This window comes from Jaculus jaculus, chromosome 3 (assembly GCF_020740685.1).
Source record: "Jaculus jaculus isolate mJacJac1 chromosome 3, mJacJac1.mat.Y.cur, whole genome shotgun sequence".
In the NCBI taxonomy this organism is placed as follows: domain Eukaryota; kingdom Metazoa; phylum Chordata; class Mammalia; order Rodentia; family Dipodidae; genus Jaculus; species Jaculus jaculus.
In genome coordinates this window covers 126,323,751-126,339,327 of record NC_059104.1, presented here as the reverse complement: position 1 = coordinate 126,339,327, position 15,577 = coordinate 126,323,751, and the positions used below count along the sequence as shown (strand labels likewise).

General features: G+C 39.1%; 1 protein-coding gene across 1 annotated transcript in view; it reads right to left on the bottom strand.

The window, feature by feature from the left end:
- Positions 1–15,093, bottom strand: part of Tubgcp5 (tubulin gamma complex associated protein 5) — a 37,197-nt gene extending 22,104 nt beyond the window's left edge. The window contains exons 1-10 of the mRNA XM_004661939.2: positions 14,917–15,093; positions 12,092–12,145; positions 11,897–12,005; positions 7,437–7,533; positions 6,423–6,502; positions 5,618–5,753; positions 3,842–3,956; positions 2,713–2,802; positions 1,796–1,889; positions 362–608 (exon numbers count right to left, since the gene is read on the bottom strand). Coding sequence (XP_004661996.1) covers positions 362–608; positions 1,796–1,889; positions 2,713–2,802; positions 3,842–3,956; positions 5,618–5,753; positions 6,423–6,502; positions 7,437–7,533; positions 11,897–12,005; positions 12,092–12,145; positions 14,917–15,062 — 1,168 coding nt within the window. The 5' untranslated portion in view covers positions 15,063–15,093. The remainder of the gene's footprint in view (positions 1–361; positions 609–1,795; positions 1,890–2,712; positions 2,803–3,841; positions 3,957–5,617; positions 5,754–6,422; positions 6,503–7,436; positions 7,534–11,896; positions 12,006–12,091; positions 12,146–14,916) is intronic.
- Positions 15,094–15,577: the final 484 nt, after the last annotated feature.

Sequence of the window (15,577 nt, the reverse complement as noted above, 5' to 3'; positions counted from 1 at the left end):
TTTGAGGAGAGAAAGAGAAGAGAGGGAAAGAACAAGAATTTGGGTGTGCCCGGGCCTCCAGCTGCTGCAAACAGTTCCAGATGTATGCACCACCTTGTGCATCTGGCTTACGTGGGTCTTGGGGAATCAAACCTGGGTCCTTTGGCTTTGTAGGCAAGCACCTTCACTGCTAAGCCATCTTTCTAGCCCTCAAACAACTTTTTATATGAATTATTCATGAGAAGTTGTCATGTAATTTCGACACTTCAAGTCAACAGATAATACAATAGCACTCAAATAAATATAAATATAAATAAAAAATAATAAAATAGCACTCAAAAAAAAGTTAGAGCTTATGAGTTAAAAAACAACTCACACATACCATTATTGATGATGGTCTTCTCAATCTCTGTAAGTTCCTCTTTGAAGCTGATGAAGTATTTGTAGAGTGCCCACATGAAAGCCTGGTAAGTTCTAAAGGGAGCCTCAGGTGACTTCTTGGATACAGAACCATTTCCAGGTGGCGGGCTCGCAGAGCTGTGTCCCATGACATCATCAATGAACTCCTGGAGCCGGAACACAACCTGGCCGTATGCTGCTATTTGTTCCAGCACAGATAGTAAACAATTCTACAACAAAAATCCAGTGAAATTACTTAAAGTTGGCTTTCTATAAATACTAAAATTCATTTTTCCTTCACTGTCAAATGCTGTTTTTTAAAAAATATTTTTATTATTTGCAGACAGGAAGAGATAAGACAACAAGAGAGAATGGGTGTGCCACGGTCTCCTAGCAGTTGCAACAAACTCCAGATCCATGTGCCACTGTGTCTTTGGCTTTACATGGGTACTGGAGAATCGAACTTGGGTCATTAGGCTTTACAGGCAAGTGTTTTAACAGCTGAGCTATCCCTCTAGCCTCCAAATATTGTTTTTATGAGTTTTAAACAAAGTAATATAATGATAAGTGTGGTAATTTGAATGTATGGCCCCATAGACTCAGGTGTTTTATTAAAATTGAGCTTCTAACTTCAGCCCCTAGCTGGCAGATCCTGGCTAAAGCAGTGTGTCACTGGGGGTGGATCTGAGTCTAGCGCTACTAGGTGTATTCAGGTGGTTTGTGCTTGCTAATATTGGTTTTTGCTTGCTGCAGTTGTTTCTCTGCTTGGATCTAAAGAAGTAACCAACTTCTTCCATCATTGATGTAGCTTCCCCTGGCTTTTGTAAGCCTGAAATAAATGTCTTCTTGCCAAAAGCTGTGTCTAGTTGAATGTTTGTTCCAGCAACAAGAAGCTGACTGTAACAGTGAGTATAGTTTATATTCAAAAGAGACAGTGGATATTGATTTCTACATACCATAGAATTAAAAAATAACTATACAAAATGATTACAGCATATAGCTTTTCCAATATAGAATGGAAAAAGGGCAGGGGAAGAGAATGCAAATCAAAATTAAATATGCCAAAAATAATGCTACAAAAATGGCTAAGCAGTAATGATACACAACTTAGTTTTGTTTGGATCTTAACTATATTAAATAATTAATTTTAATACTGTAAAATGTTCTCAAGTTATATTACCAACATTTATATAAATTATATTATTTGGTCTAATTTTTTTTTCTTTTTTGTTTTTTTAGAGGAAGGATCTCACTCTAGCCCAGGCTGACTTGGAACTTACTCTGTAGTCCCAGGCTGGCCTCAAACTCATGGTGATCTTCCTACCTCTGCCTCCCAAGTGCTGGAATTAAAGGCATGTGCCACCACATCTGGCTATTTAGTCTAAGTCTTAAGTCACAATAAATGCAAATAACTTACATGTGTCAAATGAGTTACTATAATATTGTTTCTCACAGTTACTTTCCCATCAATCAACTGAAATATAAAGAGCTTTTTTACTCCTGAAAGTAACCTGAAATGAAATGAAACAAACAAACAAAAAAATGTACTTTTAAATCCAGTAAATATTCACAACAGTATGTCTAAGAAATTTTTATTTAAGATTCAGGACTAAGAGACACAATGGGTCAGATGACAAGAAAATAGAAGATATCAAAGTTTTCATGAGAGAGACTTCAGTCAAGATACTTATTTCAACACTGTTTCAGATAGCAGCATAACATGCAAAGTACCTCTTGCACATACTTGAGGACGCAGAGGCCATCCTGTGTATACAACAGTCAGAAGGACAGCATTATGTTTTATGATGAGAGCATATGGGCCTGGGGGCTCAGCAGGTATACCCCCATGTGCTGCGTTAAGATACCCAACCCCAGCACTGGCACAGGCAACTCTCACTGACAGCCTCCATAGCAAAAGCAGTAAGCAGCAAGCCTTGTTTTGAACTCAGACATTTTAAAATAAGGCTGGGAAGATGGCTCTGCGCTTAAAGGCATTTGCTTGCAAAATCTGCTGGCTAGGTTCAATTCCCAAGCCATCCACATAAGACAGATGCAAAAAAAGTGGCACAAGGGCCTGACACTCATTTGCAGCAGCAAGAGGTTCTGATATAACCCCACCTACCCCATGCAAATAAATAAAAATGTTCTAACATAACCCTAAGTTACTTCAAATGAAAAACAATGTATCCAATTCTCCCAATCTCAAGTCAAATCTGAAATTTCAGCTTCATCTCTAATGACTTATTGCAAGTTTGCATGTGGAACCCCCTCCAAGTACTTCCTTTCCAGAAAGTTTATGCTAACTTACAAAAGCTTCCTCGTTAATACACTTACCATAGCGTTTCCCGAATAACCTGTGTCTCAGAGACAACCACCCTGTCATCTGGAACATACAGTGGATCACTGCTGTACAGGTGCTGGTCCCTATTAAACAGGAAACATTGAAGATCAATAAAAAAAGTTTCTAGGTCAAATAACTTGCCTCAACAAAAACATGCAATTTTATACTCTTAATAATAAAAAAACTTAGCCGGCGTGGTGGCGCACGCCTTTAATCCCAGCACTCGGGAGGCAGAGGTAGGAGGATCGCCGGGAGTTCAAGGCCACCCTGAGACTACACAGTAAATTCCAGGTCAGACTGAGCCAGAGTGAGACCCTGCCTCGAAAAACCAAAAAAAAAAAAAAAAAAAAAATAATAATAATTAAAAAACTTAACCAAATTGCTTGAGTGCCCTCCATATTCATTTTCCTCCTTTACTAAAATATATTCTTAGAGAAGTATTTTCGGAGCAATTCCAGTCATTAAATTTATCACAGAGGTAGGCAGATGCTTAAAATTACAATGTTTTTTGAATTCTGGACGCTGCCTTTTTTTGTATGTGTTATGTACGTATTTGTATGTGTGGGGGATACATGTGTGCATGTATGTGTGGAGACCAGAGGTTGACATCAGTTGTCTTCCTTGATTACTCTCTGCTTTATTCTTTCAGACAGGATCTCAAGCTGAACCAAGAGAGCTCACTGATTCACTTAGAATGCCTACCCAGTGAGCCCCAGGAATTTCCTCTCCCTGCTTCCCCACTATGCTCAGAATTTTTATGTGGGTGGCCAGCTCTTAACTCAGGTCCTCATACTTACATAGCAAGGACTTTACCCCCTGAGGTATCTCACCAACTCTAGTTAGTCTGTTTTTACAGTAAATGCATTAAAACAGAAATTAAATAATGGGCCAATATGTAACAATCCACACTGAAAATGAAAAAAGTATAATTAATAATTTCATTACTTTAAGTAAATTACTAATTAAAAACTGTTCAAGGGGTCTAGGGTTTACTCAGTGGTAGATAGCTTGCACAAGGCCCTGGACTCAATCCCCAGCACAGCAAAAGTGTGTGTTTCATTTGAATTATTCAACACTAGCATGTTTACATTTCAAGGAAGTGCTTGATGTTTAGCTTCTCACCAGACAGCAGCTAAGTTGGAGTGCAAATGTAAACTATGTAGGATCCGGGAGCGCCTGGCTGTCCAGTACTGGTGGACCACATGCTGCTCCAGCCAGCTTCGGGCATCTGGCTCATCTGTTGAAAGACATGTAGTAAGTATGGATTTTAATAGTGTAGTGCTTGTATTAGTACCTTTCACTATGACCAAAAGTACAGTCCCCTTGGGAAGAGACCCTGTCCAGGAGTCCTTCCCATTGTCACTGCTTGGTCTATGAAGTACAGGACCAGGCTAGATTTAATCAAATTGTCACAAAGAAGATATGCCTTTAATCCCAGCAATTGGGAGGCAGAGTTAGGAGGATTGCCATGAGTTCGAGGTCACCCTTAGACTACACAGTGAATTCCAGGTCAGCTTGGGCTAGAGTGAGACCCTACCTTGAAAAACCAAAAAAAAAAAAAAAAAAAAAAAGAAGAAGAAGAAGAAAGAAATGGAAGTGGAAATAACAGATATGAAACATGCAATCAACAAACTATTAAATTTAATGCTAGAGTTCTCAAAATAGTGGACATTATTTAGACATGGTCAGCCAATCTCTCAAGAATAATCTGGGAAATGCTAAATAAAGTTATAAGAAAGGCAATAAATTCTATACACAACTAGGAACAAGGACAAGCTAGGAAAATTCTCTCCCCTTAGCAGTAGAGCTACTCAATCAGTTGGAGCAGAGGCGAGACCTTGCTTTACAAAACCTTCTTCTGTAGCAGTGGTGCAACAGCCTAAAACTTTGTGACCAACCACGATACTCAGAGCACATGTCATAGATACACAATGACACAGTGTCACAGGACCACACACTGACACCTGACACAAGTGTCACAGATAAAATAAAAATTTACAGCTGGGCGTGGTGGCACACGCCTTTAATCCCAGCACTAAGGAGGCAGAGGGAGGAGAATCACCATGAGTTTGAGGACACCCTGAGACTACATAGTGACTGCCAGGTCAGCCTGGACTAGAGTGAAAGCCTACCTCGAACACCCCCCCAAAAAATTACTTATTCATGATAACAGCTATATAATTTAAAAGGAGAACACACCGACCAGCAAGTTTCATAAGAATTCAGCTAATTAGAACTACTATCTATAATTAAGCTGACAGAAAAAGAGAAATGGCTGTGTAAGAATCAGAATCAGAAATAACAGAAGTATAAGATGAAATGAATGTACAATAGAATGGTCTAATCTATACACTTTCAGATTTTTCTACAGTTCCTACCAATTCAATTGCTCATTAATAGTTGAAAAAGTAAGCATTCCAAGTATAACATGAATTGCATATATCTTTCCTTCAATTTAGTTATTACCTTCAGGAAGGATACTCTTTTTCTAATACAAAATAAGCAAACATTTAAAAGAGAGTTATCAGAAATATTAAAAATTGAATTCTACAAAATAGGAATGGAACTATTTGGAAAGGAGAAATTCAGTGGAAAGAAGATGGGAAGAGAGGACAAAACAAAGTAATGGAAGGGGGTTATGATCAAAACATACTATGTGTATGAAAATTGCCAATAAAAAGATTTAAAAAATTACAGTCTAAATTTTATAGCAAAACCTTTTTTTAGCAGCACCAGGGACAAATCCAGGGCAGTGAAAGTTCTTGGGCACATACAGAAAGTCGACTCATAATTTATGATTGTTTTGATAAGGATGGCAGTTTGCATAGATCCTGTTCAATGGAATCAATCTTTAGGGACCTCTTCTTGGAAAACACTAGAACCAACCACACACAATACCTGTCCAGCAGACCTGAAGGCCCAGTTTTCTCTTTGGATCTGGATCTTCTAATGGGGTCCTGTCAACCTGTATCCCAGAGTCTTCCCTGCTCAGAGGCTGCTGTGCATCTTCATCACCACTGTCTTCAGACCAGTTCTGTTCAAAGAGGAAAAGACCTTGCCCTTAAACTACAACTAGATTGAACAGCAACATGGACAGAAATGCAAAAGCAAAAGGAAATTTCATTTCTTCAAAGTTTCTGTAATGGGGCTGGGCAGGTGGGTCAGTGGTCAAAAAACATTTGCTTGCAAAGCTTGCTAACCCAAGTTTGATTCCCCAGTGTAAATTAAATATAAAGCCAGATACACACAGTAGTGCATGCATGCAAAGTTTGTTGGCAGCAATAAGAGGCACTGGTGGGTCCATGCATTCATTTTCTCCCTCTGTCTGTCTCTCTCGCCATATATATACATATATATATATGTATACATATACATACATACATACATACATACATATATATATATCTGCTTGCACATAAATAATTAATTTTTTTAAAGTTTCCATAATGGAAACAGAATGATTTCAGGTAGTCAAAATCCCAAAATTTCAATATCACTACTTCTTCAGAGATACTTATATTTCCTTTTTATTTTTCTAATTTGGTACAGAATCTCAATAAATCAGCTGTAATTCACCTTTCTAGATTAACGAAGACTGCTCTTGTTTTAACTAAGACATTACAGGGCAGAAGGACATATTACAGTGGTCTATTTCATGTGGGAATGTTGTTTATGTTTTCATAGCAAAACCACAGCTACTTACTGGTGTCTCCACATTTGGGCCAATGTCAATTTCTTCACCTTCCATCAAGTATTTTCCCCAGTCAAAATCATCTTTCTTTTCTAAAATGTAACAAAAGAGCTTTATCAGTTTTTCATAAACATGTGGAAAGAACTCAAAATATTCAAAACTACAGGAGAAAATCTATATAAAACTAAAAATGAAATACAGTCAAAAAACAATGCTCAAAAATACTGAGGTACTTAGGGCTGGGGATATAGCTCAGATGGCAGAGTGAATGCCTAGCATACACATAGCAGAGCCCTAGGTTTAATCCCCAGTACTGCCTAAACCAGTAGTGGAGGCACAGAGCTGTAGTCCCAGCATTCAGGAAGAGGCAGGAGGATCAGAAGCTCAAGGTCATCCTTTCCTATGTAGAAAATTTGAGGCTAGCCTGGGATACATAAGATCCTGTCTCCAAGAAGGAAAAACAAGGGAAATACTTAATAAATTGGAATTCCAATACCTCACATTTTAATTAAATTAACTCATCTTCAAAAGAGAATTTTCTCTTTATGTAATGAAGGTAGTTTAACTTATAAAGCCAGAGCTTACTTTTTTTTTTGGTTTTTCAAGGTAGGGTCTCACTTTAGCTCAGGCTGAGCTGGAATTCACTAAGTAGTCTCAGGGTGGCTCAAATGCATGGTGATATTACTACCTCTGCCTCCTGAGTGCTGGGATTAAAGGCGTGTGCTACCATGGCCGGCTCACAGCTTACATTTTAAGGAATTTTTTTCCTTGGAGGTAGAGTCTCAGTGTAGCCTAGGCTGACCTGGAATTCACTATGTAGTCTCAAACTCATGGTGATCCTTCTACCTTTGTCTCCCTAGTGCTGGAATTAAAGGCATGTGCCACCACACCCAGCTTTTAAGTAAAATTTTGCAACTGTATCCAAAGCAACCAAATAATTCAGTTTCATAGATTTTTTAAAAATAATTTTAAATAAAAATTTCAATGTCTAAAAGTAATGAAATCAGTTTCTATCTGGTAACATACCCACTTCTTTATCTCTTGGAGTTTCCACATAGTTGAAGTTTGAAGGAGAATCAGACAGACACAGGAGGAGTGAGAGGATGGAATAATGTGCATCTGTCTTTAAAATAGAAAATAAAGAACATGAACTGCTGAGGCCAGTGACAGACAGTAGTATTCCTTGTTACTTTCCTGTTCTGAGAAAGCATGAGTTATTCCAAAATAAATTCTAACTTCTCAACTTTCTTCATCATTCAGATGTTCAAACAGAAGGAACTTAAAGGCATATGAAGGCTGGAGGGATTGCTTAGTGGTTAAGGTGCTTGCCTGCAAAGCCAAAAGACCTAGGTTTGATTCCCCAGGACCCACGTAAGCCAGATGCACAAGGTAGCACATGCATCTAGAGTTCATTTGCAATGGCTAGAAGCCCTAGTGCACCTATTCTCTCTATCTCTCTCATACACACACTCTGCCTCTTTCCCTCTCTCAAATAAATAAATTAATTAATTAAAGGCATATGAAGTCTAAATTCTATATTTCTAACAAGTATAAAACATTTAAGTGGGTGAGCATTCTTTTTTTAAGTATATTTTTATTTATTTGAGAGAGGGAGGGGGGAGAAAGAGAGCAAGCGGGAGAGAGAGATTGAGAGAGAGAAAAAATGGGTATACCAGGGTCTCCAGCCACTACAAACAAACTCCAGACACATGTGCCACCTTATGTATCTGGCTTACAGAGGTCCTAGGGAATCAAACATGGGTCCTTTGGCTCTGCAGGCAAGTGCCTTAACTGCTAAGCCATCTCTCCAGCCTGTAGATGAGCCTTTATCCTCAAAATAACTATATCTTTCACTGGAAAATGATAATTTAGTTTGGCTAAAAGTAGATTGTTCTCATGGCAAACTGTATCCCAAGGTTTGAACATATCCAATCATTTGATCAATTTCTTACTAATAATATCATTTTTTTCCGAATCCTTTGTTAGCACAAACTTATACTAATTATAAAACAGAAAACTATTTTATAATTATCAGTTTACTTGTATAATAAACTCCTAAAAGGTAAAATGCTAAATGAAAGTATGCTTGCACTTGTAATTTTAGGGAGGAATATAAAATAACCTCTATAAAGATTACACATTTGCACTCAGTATAAATACTGCATATATATAATTTGCTAAGAGTATAAACTTATGTTTCCCGTGCCTTTTATTACTCAGACAAGTAAAAAGTGTTATCTCGTTATTGTTTTCTTTTGCATCTATGTTAGAAAAGAATAGGTACTTTTAAAAAATATTTATTCATTTATTTATTTGAGAGCGACAGACACAGACAGAAAGACAGATAGAGGGAGAGAGAGAGAATGGGCGCGCCAGGGCTTCCAGCCTCTGCAAACGAACTCCAGACAGGTGCGCCCCCTTGTGCATCTGGCTAATGTGGACCTGGGGAATCGAGCCTTGAACCGGGGTCCTTAGGCTTCACAGGCAAGTGCTTAACCACTACGCCATCTCTCCAGCCCAAGAATAGGTACTTTTAATAAGCTTAAGTCTTTTGATTTTTCTTTGTTGAAAACCAACTCATGCAATTGCCAGGAATTTTCAAGTCTTAATACTTTGTTATAATTTACACTGACTCTCACACATCACTCCTATTTACTAAATTATAATAATACCTTCACATGTTGGCATTTCTATGATGAGGAGTATATTTTAACTTTTTCAAGTTTCAATTTTTGAGTCTTTCCTTATTTACAGTATTGATTTCTTTTCTTTAGATTATGGGATTTATTTTAGGGAAGAGTTAAGATAAGAGGGACTGCAAAACAGGAATTCTCTCAATGCTAAAGTATCCAGTAAGCCCAGTACTCAGGAAGCAAAGTGGTGGTTTGATTCAGGTGTCCCCATAAACTTAGAACGCTAGGTTTCCAGATGATGGAGATTTGGGAATTAATGCCTCTTGGAGGCATTGTGGTGTTTAGGGGCAAGGTGATGGCTGTTATAGCCAGCGTCCCCTTGCCAATGTTTGGAACAGTCTTCTGTTGCTATTGTCCATCTGATATTGGCCAGGAGGTGATGTCTACCCTCTGCTCATGCTGTTGTTTTCCCTGTCATCATGGGGCTTCCCCTTGAGTTTGTAAGCCAAAATAAACCATCCCCATCACCACACAAGCTGCTTTGGTTGGGTGTTTTCTGGCAGCAATGAAAAGCTGAATACAACATTGAGTCAGGAGGACTGCCATGAGTTTGAGTCCAGCCTGAGCTATAGTAATACCTTGCCTTAAAAAAAAAAAAATCCAAACATTACAAAGAATAAATGGAACAAAAATAAATGATTGACAAACTAACCAAAGAAAGAGAAGGCCAAATTAAGAAAATTAAAGATAAACAGGGAAATATTACAATAGGTATCAGTGAAATTCAGAAAATCATTAGGATATACCTTAAAAATTTACATTCTACTCAATTAAAAAAATCTAAAAGAAATAAAAAAATTCTACATGCATGCATATGATTGACCAAAATCAAATCAAGATAAGCAATTTAAACAGATTTATAATAAGCACTGAGATTAAAGCAGTAATTAAAAAAAAATCTCCCAAGCTGAAACAGTCCAGGCCCAGATAGATTCAGACTGTAAATCAGACCTTAACAAAAAACAGCAATGCTCAACTGGATGTGGTGGCACATGCCTTTAATCCCAGCACTTGGGAGGCAGAGGTAGGAGGATCGTTGTGAGTTCAAGGCCACCCTGAGACTACACAGTGAATTTCAGGTCAGTGTGGACTAGAGTGAAACCCTACCTCAAAACCATCTCTCCCAAAAAAACCCACCAATGCTTCTCAAACTATTCCATAAAATAGGAAAGGAATGAACACTACCAAGCTCTTTTTTTTCCCTGACACTAAAACCAGAAGACACACATAAAAAGGAAATCATAAGCCAATCTCCCTGGTAAATATAAATGTAAAAATTCTCAATAAAATACCTGCAAAGTGAATCCAAGGACACAACAGAAAGATCCTTCCCCATGATCAAGATGTCTTTACTCCAAAGATGTAGCAATGGTTCAACATATGCAAGAATAAATGTACTATGTCACACGGAACCATGGGCAGAAATTACATGATAATCAGTATATCGGTAGATACTGAAAAGCACTTTGACAAAACCCAATATCCCTTTATGATAAAAGCCCTGAAGAAACTAGGAATGAAAGGAACATACCTCAGCATAAACTAATATAGCCCTTGTGTATGTATGTACAAGAGACGTAGCCTAGGACCTTGTATGTTAGCAAGTGCTCTACAACTGTGCTATATCCTCATCCCTCTAAAGATGTTCTTTCTAAAGTTACCATATAAAACCTCATTAAGGTATTTTCATACATATATATCATTATATTTAGTTCTCATCACCCCCTCCCCCCACTTCTTTTCCTCCTTATCCCCTGCCCCTCTCTGATGGTCCCCTTCTCCCCAACCTTCTGTCAAGCTCTCCTTATGACACAAATTTCCAGAAAATCTTGCTCAAATGTTGCTCTGAAGACTAAATGAATACATGTACAATCAATGGTTAACTCAGCAGACCTGTGTGGGCAAACCCAGAGGATACTAAACCCTGGAAGGGTTTCTGGGGTTTCAACATTAAGCCCTTTAATATCCTGCTGAGATGTGCTTGTATGCCAGAGGCCTTGGGACACACTGTATCAGCTTGATGTGACAGTTTATGTTAAAAACAAGACTTATGGTGAATGTATGTTTTCACATGTTTGAAGCCTTTAGTTTGACTTTGCATGGGGGGGATTGGAGTGGGGTGGGGGACAGTCAGCCATATGAGTGCTTTTTGCTTATTTGATGGTTCCCAATAACATAAACTCTGGACTCTAAAGCTCAGGTAAGCTGCCCTGGTTAGCAACACTTTGCATGTGCCACCATGCATTGTTATGAGGAGAATTAACTGTGTAATTAATTGTAGGTCATCCCCCTGGGAAAGAACACTTGAAGCTTGTTCTTGGTTTGTGTGCCACACATCTTCTCCCTTTCTTGACTGCGATCGGTATCCTTTCATTGTAATAAACCATAACAGGGAGGATATCAGTGTTCTCACTTCTATAATCCTTGCAGCGAACCACTGCACCCAATGACAGCCTTGTGACCTGCCAACACAGTATCAAAGTACATCTGTCAGCTAGTCAACAGTTGTCACTGAGTGCTGAGATGTCATCTGAAATTTGAAGAGACCCAGACAGTGCTATTACTGATGCCAAAGGCTGATCTCCACAGCCATGGCAGATGTGTGAGATGAAGAGACATGAGCATGCTGCTTCTTTCCTGACAAGCCTGAGGAACACTGAAGTCAATTTCAAGGAGAACCTATCAGGGGACAGTACTAAAATAGAATCTTTAAATATGAACAGAAACAAGCTGGCAGCAGTCATACTGGAAAGAATGAGGTACACAATGGAGATCTCATAATTGAAGGCGTACCTTTACTCCCTCTATGCTGGAAAGTGATGCATTTAGAAACTTCTCAGTGAGTCTCCTCCAACTAGTAGCTTTGCTGAGATCAGAATGAATAACAAATTTTTCATGGATTCTAAAACACAAAGTAGTAATGCTTTATTAACTTAAAGATCTTTAAGAAAACACACACTAATGAATATATAGAGAGAGCTGACATACCCTTCTATTGTTTTTTCTATTTTGTGACTGTTGACATCCAAGAAACGATGAAATCTAGTAAAGATAAAATACAGTTTTTATGCCAATTCTGTCATACGTACAATTGGGTTATAGCTGTCCACATCCTCCTATATACTTGATATTCCTCACAACTTTATTCTCTGGCTCCTTTGTGTTCCTACAGGCCCAGTGTCTATATTCAGCAAAACATATTTTCCTACTCTTGCTTTTTTTTTTTTTCCTTTCTTTTTGACAAGGTTTTGCTATGTATCCCAGACTGGCCTGGAACACAAATTATAGCCAAAGAGTGACCCTTCTGTCTCAGTGCCAGGTGCTAAGTGCCAGGATTACAGGCATGTGCTTTCCTTTTATTTTATGAGAGAAAAAGTGAGCGAGTGTGTGTGAGAGAGATAAAAAGAGAGCGAGAGAATTGATGTGCTAGGGCCTCCAACCACTGCAATCAAACTTCATATGCATATGCCACCTTGTGCTCATGTACAACCTTGCACTTGCATCACCTTGTACATCTGGCTTACAAGAGATCTTGGGAGTCAAACATGGATCCTTAGGCTTCGCAGGCAAGTGCCTTAACCACTAAGCCATTTCTCTAGCCCTGCTTCTCTTTTTAATTTTTATTTATTTGGTGCATGAGTGTGCACATTCATCTGTGCAGGTGTCTGTGCAAGCTCATTTGTGCAGGTGTGTATGCCATAGTGTGGAGGCCAGAGGACAACTTTCTGGTTGGTCCCTGCTTTCTACCTTGTTTGATACAATGTTTCTCATAATTTAGCATTCAGCAAGCTTCTGGGAAAGTCTTCTGTCTCTACCTCCCTTCTCACTGTAGGCACATTGGGGTTACAGAAGCCCATCATGGCTATTGCATTTTACATGCGGTCCGGTAATCCTAACACAGGCACTCAGAGTTGAATGGAAAGTGCTTTATCCAATGTGACATCTTCCCAGTCCCTTAATAACAGAGAAGCCCAGTGAAGAATAAGGACCACTCCTCCAAGAAATGTTAAATGGAGTAAGTGAAATACAAAGGAAAATAAATCAAATATATTTATCAAATACTTCAAATTGTTGTGACATACTAAGAAATGTTTATTAAAACATTAAATAAGATCTGGCAGTGGGTCCAATAGCTATCATTAAAGTAACAACAAACAATTATTTGGAAATATTTGCAACAACTATTAAATGCTGTGAAAATTACATGATTTCTACAGGTGACAAAGACATGCATATGCTTGTATTACTGTGGTTTGTAATCTTCATTAATAATTGATGAAAATGATACCTTCCTTTCAAATAGATCTTAGTGTGATCACCCCCCCCCCCAAATTCAGAAATACGTGAATCCTACCTTTAGATCCTTGGTTAAGAATCACTATTACAGAAGCTAGGAAGATGGCTCAGTGGTTAAAGGAACTTCCTTGTGAAGCCCAACAGCTTGGGTTCAATTCTCAAACAAGTGTCTTTAACCACTGATCAATCCAGCCACTGGGTTCAATTCTCAATGTACCCACATAAGCTAAACACAAAAAGTGGCACAAGTATCTGGCATTCCTTTGCAGCAGCAATAGGCCCTGGTGAACCCATGCACACACCCATATACACGTCCAAGCAGAGTCTCTAAGGGTTAGAAAATGGCCACAATTTTTAAAAATGTAAACATGAACCATTCATTTTTCTGACAGATGAAAGCATTATAAAATTATAACAACAATCACTCAATCCTTATTTTCCATTGTTAAGTAACAAGCCAGCAATCTGTACTTAAATAAAATACAATATTCAATAACATCCAATTCTACTTCAATAAGTGTAGCATTGTATCATAATTCAATTTTTCAATCTGTAAAAAGAGATATAACATTGTCTTTCTCAGCTCTAAAATGATCATCTGTTCCTGTCATTTAGAAATTTTAATAGAAAAAATTACTTGGGATACAATTACTGTGTATGATCTATATTCATCATTGCTATTTTTATAAAGTAAAATTATAGCTTGAGTTTTTCTCAGAAACTTGAAATATCTTAAATGAAACTGAGGGCCCTGCATTCCCATCATAAACCAAGTAGATACCTTACACCTATGCGATTGTATAGCAACCAAGATGAGAAACTGCCACTCACTATTCAAGCAGATTTTTCCTGGGCATACTGTATGTAGCTTAGAAGTAAAGCCTGAGTTTGGCATGTATGAGACATTGGATTCAATCCCCGCAGCACACAGAGAAGATTTTTACTCAAGTTAAACAGGTAAAATATTAATACTAACATTCTTTTACTAACCTATTATGAGTAAAGATCATACAAGCATTGTGAATTTAATTTTCTGTTAAAAAAAAAAAAAAACAACGGACGTATCTACATACCTAAACAGTTACTAAGAACCTGTGTTATGGTGACTTCGAATAGGGTGCATTCTAGATTATTTACATTCTACCTGGAGGTGAAAGTGGAAGTGACAAACAGCAAACCAGATAAATTTGTTTTGGAAAAAGGACGCAGGATCAAGGGAGATTGGCAAGCAGCGTGAGCCGAGAATACAATTTGTAAGTGTGCATACTTTTCTTCTAAAAATCCATTTCCTCAGCCCGTCAAAACTGACCTACGGGGCGCAATGTACTGAGCCAAACGCGATGGGCACGGCAGGGAGAACACACATAGCCCAGCTCCCCAGGGTGCAACTCAGCGGCCAGCACACTCCCTAGCTCGCGCTGCGGCCCGGGGAAGGTCCCCGGCCCGGCCGCCCCCACGCCCTCCGCGCTCCCGCGCACCGCCGCCCTCCCCGCGCCGGATCGGCGCTGCACCCACACCTGAAGTTGGACCAAGCGAAGTTCAGAGCCGTTTGGAAGTTGGGGTCCTCCTCGTCCTGGAGGCCAGTGACACGCCGAATGAGCTCCCGCACATCGCGCTCCTGCTGTCGGTCTAGCCGGTTCCAGGTGCACCCTGGTCGGGCCATATCAGCACGCTCGCAGAGACGGGTTGGTACGAAGGAAACCGTTCTCGCGAGAGTTTCGGTGAGGAGTGACGAGTCTTCACATGGAATGGACTGTTCTCGCGAGAGTTCAGAGACAATTCCCGCCAGAGTTCGCTAGTCCTCTGGCTTTGGATTCTTGGTGCCTTGTTCCTTTGTGGTGTCCAGATAAGACCTTCTAGGCTCACCTTGGTAAATTTGAGTGTCCTCAGAGTTAGCTGTCACATTATTATTAATCAGACTAGGGCATGGGAGATGGCTATGTGGTAAAGGCACTTGCCTACAAAGCCAAAGAGCCCAGGTTAGATTCCTGGGTACCCACCTAAGCCAGATGCATAAAGGGGTGCACGCGTCTGGAGTTCTTTGCAGTGGCTGGAGGCTCTGGCGCGCCCATTCTCTCTGTCCCTATCTACCTCTTTCTCATAAATTTAAAAGAAATCAGATTAATAAGGAATTCTAGTGTGCCTTGGTTTAAGTTCTGATGCTTAATTTTTTTTTTA